This window comes from Protobothrops mucrosquamatus, unplaced genomic scaffold, assembly GCF_001527695.2.
Source record: "Protobothrops mucrosquamatus isolate PMUCROS unplaced genomic scaffold, P.Mucros_1.0 scaffold1730, whole genome shotgun sequence".
NCBI classification, from domain to species: Eukaryota; Metazoa; Chordata; class Lepidosauria; order Squamata; family Viperidae; genus Protobothrops; species Protobothrops mucrosquamatus.
In genome coordinates this window covers 5,039-12,095 of record NW_015387877.1, presented here as the reverse complement: position 1 = coordinate 12,095, position 7,057 = coordinate 5,039, and the positions used below count along the sequence as shown (strand labels likewise).

The 7,057-nt window shown below is 37.6% G+C and overlaps 1 protein-coding gene across 1 annotated transcript in view; it reads right to left on the bottom strand.

Moving 5' to 3' along the window:
* Nucleotides 1–7,057, bottom strand: part of ISY1 (ISY1 splicing factor homolog) — a 22,672-nt gene that overhangs the window by 11,299 nt on the left and 4,316 nt on the right. Inside the window, exons 3-7 of the mRNA XM_015822962.1 lie at nucleotides 5,704–5,769; nucleotides 3,206–3,248; nucleotides 2,633–2,745; nucleotides 2,223–2,340; nucleotides 189–272 (exon numbers count right to left, since the gene is read on the bottom strand). Coding sequence (XP_015678448.1) covers nucleotides 189–272; nucleotides 2,223–2,340; nucleotides 2,633–2,745; nucleotides 3,206–3,248; nucleotides 5,704–5,769 — 424 coding nt within the window. The remainder of the gene's footprint in view (nucleotides 1–188; nucleotides 273–2,222; nucleotides 2,341–2,632; nucleotides 2,746–3,205; nucleotides 3,249–5,703; nucleotides 5,770–7,057) is intronic.

The following is a 7,057-nucleotide window of genomic DNA, read 5'->3' as shown; positions in this document are numbered from 1 at the left end:
AGTACCATGGAGTAAGATGAAGACTGAATCTCACAGAATACAGCTGCAAGCTCATATTCAAGAACTGGAATATTTAATACAAGTCATTTCTGGCTACCAAAACCCAGAATAAATGCTACTGTCAAAAAGCCAACAGTTATTTCCTATACCTTTTTTTTCATGTTCCTGTTCCAGTGGTTCGAGGACACCATCATCCTCATCTCTGTAGCCATAGTATTCTGCATCAATAGCTTTCATGAGTTCAGCTCGAGTTTTCCGTGGAGGAGGAAGGGCTAATGGAACAAATTAAATCGTTTTCAAAAAATAAAATAGAAGCATAAAAGAGCAGATTTTAGGTCACAGGTTCAATTAAAAGTTTACTAGTGCTTGTAATCAACTTAATCAGGCTACAGGACTTCTTGGACAGAGTACTTCTTATGAGTACTTATTTTTACTTGAGTCTCTCCTCAAGATACAATCAAACTCTCTTCTTTTTGGATGATTTGAATAGTGCAGCTGCTGTGTTTGCTACTGTTACATAGATACCCATGTTCTACCATTTTTATCATAACCTGAAGTCATCTAAAAAAGAATTAAGATGTTGCGCCACCCATGCTATTTCATAGAAACCTTCCAATTTTTAAATGCACAGTGTCTTATATTTGTTAAATTGAAGAACTGGAAAACTGAACTGAAGACGCTTCTGGATGAGAAGTGAAACATTTTCAAGGAAAAAAGCAAGAAATTCCAGTTGCCTTTTGAAAAGCACCTTTGGGACAACCATGACCTGAATGACTGAGAATCTCCATACACATTTGACAAATTTGGTTATAATCATTTTGAAATAGTCCAGAACGGCACCAATTGTTTATTATGGAATTTATATATTTATATTGTGGACGAGATAAGAAGTAAAATAAAAGATAACATTACAGGCATTCCTTGGGTTAAGAATACGTTCCGTTCCTACATTCTGTCTTTAACTCAAATTTGTACATAAGTTGGAATTTGTACCTATGAACAAGTTACATATTACTAAAAATGGCGGACAGCATTGTCCTTTTTTGAGGAGCTGAAGCCGTGCAATATTTTTATGAACCCCTGAAACTGTGCATTTTTAATACCCACAAACTCTGTGTTGTGTGCCAGATGCATCCTTTCCTAGATAGGGAGGCTCTCCACTCAGTCATTCAAGGGGCTATCCTTGAAAAGTATCTATAATCTTCAGCTGGTGCAGAATGCAGCTGCACAAGCTATATTGGATGCTCAGAGAAAGGCACATGTAACACTTCTGTTCCACAAACTGCACTGGGTGCCAGTTTGCTTCTGGATCCAATTCAAGGCTTTGGTTCTGTCTTATAAAGCCCTACGTGGCACGAGGCCAGGCTATCTATGGAAGTGCATTTGTCCCATCACATTAGCCCACCAGCAGGTCAGGCAGGGAAGATATGTTGCAGACCCCATCAGTTAACACACTTCAATTGGCGGGGTCTAGGAAGAGAGCTTTCTCTGCCATTGCCCCTGCCCTGTGGAATATTTCCTCCCGCTGGAGGTGAGACAGGCCTCTGCTCTCCTGGACTTTCGAAAAAGAGTTAAAACATGGCTCTGTGACCTCACAGGAGTAGCTCAAAGGAACATATAGCCATGGGGCTGTTTGGGGCCCTGAGAATCCTCCCTTCACCTTTTTAATTAACTTTTAACAAGTCTTAATTATTCTTGCCTCCTTCTAAAATTTTAATTCTAGCTTAATCATTTTTATATACTATTTTTTATATTTTGACGTTTTATTGTATAGTTCCTCTATGAGGGAGATGGGCGATTCGGAAATGCAAACCCCCCCCCCCAAATAAACAAATAAGAAAACTGTGTAGTTTCAGTGGTTCATCAGCTTGAGTAAGAACATTTTTAGTAATAGGCAGCCCGTTGTTAAGTATGGGTTGTCTGTAAATCTGACTTTCTTATTTACAGGGTCTGCCCATATTGATTCTCTGTACCGGAGCAGATAAACTATTGTAATCACGCTTAACATTATATGGTGGGCCAAGGAATGCAAAGACAAGATTGACTGATTAATTGATTAAATTTCATTCATTTCTAAAACAACTCTGGCTTCACAAGATCAAAAAACAGGAAAATAAATGAAATAAAGTTCTTAAAAGAACTTTAAGCACACAAACATTTATTTTTATGATTTTTTATAATTAGCATTACAGTAATAGTCCAATCAACATGCAGATACTTACGTTCTTTTTCAAAAAGCTCTCGAACGCCAGGTAGGTCTTTAGCTGCTCCAAAGTATTTATAACCTCTGTTTCCTGGAACTTCTTTTCCTTCATGGTCAAGCATTTTAGGGCCAATTCTCTATAAAATGTTTTATTTAAAAGGGAGATGAGCCGTAAATTAAAAAAAATTCCCTATCTATCTCTGTAGACAAAATTTCACATGACTTCAGATAATTTTAACCAACTGATGTGACCAGGATCTGCCCAAATTGTGCAGGGAAGTAGTCAAAGAAATTATTTCAACAGAGAGACTAAAATATTTGAACTTGCAATTTGTGTGAGTAGTTCTTTTATCAAATATTTTATTAGCAACTTTGGAATAATACATTTATACTTTTTGCACCTTATCACAGGGATTACTGCATACTCACAGCATAATCAGGTCCTCCCAGCTCCTTTATACGGACCTCCCAGTGTCCCTTCTCTCTTAGGAGTTTGTTAATTTCATCATTCAAATCACGAATTCTGAATTCACCTAAACCAGCTATTTTTAAAGAAGAAAATACAGTTTATTCTGTGGTCTTTTCAAACTGAAACAATACAGTTTTCTATCCTGAAAATCTGTGGGAATTATCAAAGAGCTGTCATATTGCTTTACTCCTTTCAATAACTTCTCTTTGCTTCTGGATAATTATAATGGCCCTCAAATTATTAAAAATTTTAGTATGTTTTAAATAAAAAAGGCAAATCCTCTGATGAATTACAATTTAAATACTTATATAGGTTTGCTGAACAGTATCAGGCCAAGGAGGGTAGAGGGAGAAAAGGGTAAAAGAGCGCATTTTACAGATGTTTTTGAATACCGGCATCAATTTGCCCTCATAAAATTGGTACCATATTTCTTAATTAACAACTAGGAAAAGGTGCAGATTTAAATATTACTGAAAATTAGATTCTACAGTTGCAGAAGGATACTAAGATTACTCCCATCATTAGGAACTTACCATTTTGAATTTGGGCCACTTTCTTGGAAATTTCACCAATAATCTTTTGAAAAGAGACAATAAGCTATGGTTAGTTCTTTTCTTCGAAAGAGTAGCGAAGTACTGTTTTACACTGTGACATCTCATGTTTAGAACTGTAAAATTCTTGGTTAATATCTGAGCTTGGTAGCATCTTTTCCAATTAGCAAATTTTATTAAAATTTTATTTGCGAGCTGCTGCTCATTTCATCAGATGCAATATAATCAAATATCATATACATAGCTTTCCTCCTGTCCTGGTTAACATCTGTACCATTATTCTACTTTGTTAAAGTCTGTAATGTTTGACTGACAGAAGGGAGGCCAATTATTTTAGTGACCACATGTAGAACACCCAAATGGGATGATTTTAAATATTAAACATTAATTAAAAATATTTCCTCAACCCATTTATACTGCTTAGTTTAAAGCGCTAACAATACCTACAAAAGTTAAATGTTTATATTTTAATTTTATTGTTCCATTTGAATATTGAAAAAGAATTGGCTGAAAGAATAAATATAAACAATACCTTTAATGTCACATTAAATCTTAGTTTTAGTCATTTCTGCTTTTAGTGTACCTGAACAGCTAGGTGACATTTATATGTTAATACTGAATATATGTCCAATGCAACACAGTTCATGTTAATAGAATCCACCTATTTTATTTATTTTGAATACAAAACAATTCTGGATCAAAGCCACTGTCTTTTAATTATTATTCTGGTTTTCTTTATTAAACAAAATATCTGTATTTTACCTAATTCATCAGGCAGTTGCCCATACATCTTATGCCATCTGTCAGACTTGAATATTTTTTGCTGCTACTATAACTAATATATTTGTTATTTTACTGTATTTTGACCACAAGACCTCTCTCCCATAAATTAAGTTATTTAATTCATCTATCTGTTCATCTTCCCTATGTATAAAATAATATGGCTTTCTTATATCACTTGTGTTTATGTCATGTCTGAAGTATCTGTTCTCTTAACAAATTTGTGTACACAGAGCAGACACCCTTGGATCTAATGATATTTTAAATACTTACTTACATTTTTTTTCACTTCCCAATAGTGCACTGCAATATGGCGGTTTTGTACCTCAAAGTAGGTGACATAACAATATTTCTTTAAGCCTCTAAAGAAAAGGAAGTAGAGGTAGTCCTTGAGCTACAACCGTAACTGGAACCATAATTGCTGTCATAAAGCAATGTGGTCCTAAAGCATGACACCACGTGACCACATTGCTTAGTGACAGCAATTTAGGCAGTTCTGGTTGTTGTCCTAACTCAGGCAAGTGGGCCGTTCAGTGAGAAGTGGAAGGAGTTTCAAGTAAAGAAGGCAAGGGTGCCACAGGGAGATGGGGAAGGCCTTAGGAGGCTCAGCACAGGCTGAACACAAGGGAGTACTACAGTGCAGTGTAAACTCAGGAAGGCTGGAGAAAAAGAGCACAGGGGACATATGTGCAAGTGAGGGCAAGGAGGCTGGGAAAAGGAAGCGCAGGTTGCATGCGAGAGCAGGGAGGAAAGAGATGCAGGGTACATGCAAGCTTAAAGAGTCTGAGGCAGCGGTTCTCAACCTATGGGTCGCGACCCCATTTGGGGTCGATCGACCATTTCACGGGGGTCATCAAGCAAGGCTGTCCGCCATTTTTTTCCCCTTTTCCGGCGGGTGCCTTACTTCCCTTGAGCCGGGCCAGCTGGTGGTCGGCCTGCTCCATCTCTGCCGCTTGCCAGCTACGCCTCGGCCGGCGCAGGGGGCGGAACCACGCATGCGCGGCGCTCCCAGGCAGGGAAAGTCCTCGACTTACGACCGGTTGGGTAGTCCTCGACTTATGACCGGTTTAGTCCTCGACTTACGACCGGTTTAGTCCTCGACTTACGATCGGTTGGGGGTCATGGCATTAAAAAGGTTGAGAACCACTGGTCTGAGGCAAGATGGCACAGGAAAACCAAAGAAAGAGTGTGTGGGGTCCGCGTGAGTGCAGAAAGGCTGGAGAAAGAGGATGCGAGATGCGTGCATAGGAACCTGCAAGCAAGGAAGACTGGGGAAAGAGGGCACAGGGTAAATACAAGCAAAGAGGCAGAAAGGAAGATGTGGTGATATGAGTGAAGGCTGGGGGTAGGGAAGACTTATCTGAGTGACTTGCAAACTTCCCTGCCAGCTTCCCCATTGACTTTGCTTGTGGGAAACCGACGAGAAAGTCACAAATGGTGATCACATAAGCATGGGATGCTGCAACCAATCACAAGTGCAAGCTCGTTGACAAGTGCTTTAATTTTGTTCGTGTAACCACAGGGACGCTACAACAGCCAGAACTTTTGAGGACCAATTGTAAGTCTCTTCATTCAGCACCGGCGTAACTTTGAATGGTCCCTGAACAATTCGTCATAACTCAAGGACTACCAGTAAAAATATACAAACAAACTTAATTTTACAGATTTAAATTTGATACATGATCTTAAAAGAAAAATACCTGTCGTCTCCATTTCTCAGCTTTGGGCAATTCATTGCATTCTGATGCAAGGAAAGGTCTTCGCTCCTATTGAAACAAGCAAATGCATTACCATTATCCTAGCATTAAGCTACGTACTTTCCAACAACTTATTTTTGTTTGCTTACATAGCTAATGTATATGCTTTCTTACATCCATGACAGGTCGGATAGAAACATAATAGCTATATTAATTTAACAACCAATTGAAAGAAAACTTTGTTGCATAAATGTTAAAATTAAGGATCACATGGCTATCTAATGATATGGGTATGACACTGAATTCAACCCAAGATGATAGAATGCTGTATCAATGGACAGCCATGTGATTCTCAATTTTAATTTTTATGCATAGTTCAAAATGTCAAATAGCTGATTTTCTGCTAAGAAAATTATGGAGTTGAAAGTGAAAACATCTGACTATCTCTAATTGGTTTCTAAAAATAAATTTATCAGAATGTTGAGTGTTTCAGAGAAGCTTGATTTCTATAAAGCACATGACTTTGGCTTACAGTACTGAAACAAAGACTGCTCTACAAGAGACTAGTATACATTATTAGAAACTTCCTGTGCATCATTCTCAATTTTTACTTGAACATTTTGTTTTAAAAAACCAAATTGTTCAAATCTTATGTTACGGTTAATGGAGATTTATACTACTTATTTCAGATCTGTCCCAGGAATTATGTGGGATCTTATTTATTTATTTTCATTTTATTCAGCTGCAGTCAATTCATCTAATAGTTCATACAAGAGGTTTTAAACACTCACAGATGTAGAGATAAAATAAAAACAGTTAAAACACAAGCAATCTTGCATATCCTCTTTGTTCTGAAGAACTTTTTAGAACCAATTTTGCGTTATGTCATAAATCCTAAAGTTGCCTATTTCGCAATAAAATTTTGCTCTGTATTTAGCAAAACGAATATGCCACGAGAAGATCACTAGCATGAACAGAATGACTATCTGCAGAAGCAATCTTGCTTAGATATGAAAATTGCTAAATATTTTATTTTGTTCCTTTTTTATTTATTATATTGAATTTCAATCAATGACTGCAATAGTGCTTTCATTTAAATTGCTCATGCAAAATATATATAACATCTACAAAGCTGGGAAGAGAAGATAAATGTATATATTAGAACAGTGGTTCTCAACCTTTCTAATGCCGTGACCCCATAATACAGTTCCCCATGTTGTGGTGACCCCCAACCACTTATACATCGCCGGGTGCCAGGGGCGTGGCCAAGTGGGCGTGGCCACCAAGTGGGCGTGGCCACCATGTTGTGTAGGCAGAATCTGCCCAATATTTGCTGAAATACATTGCACTCAGATTT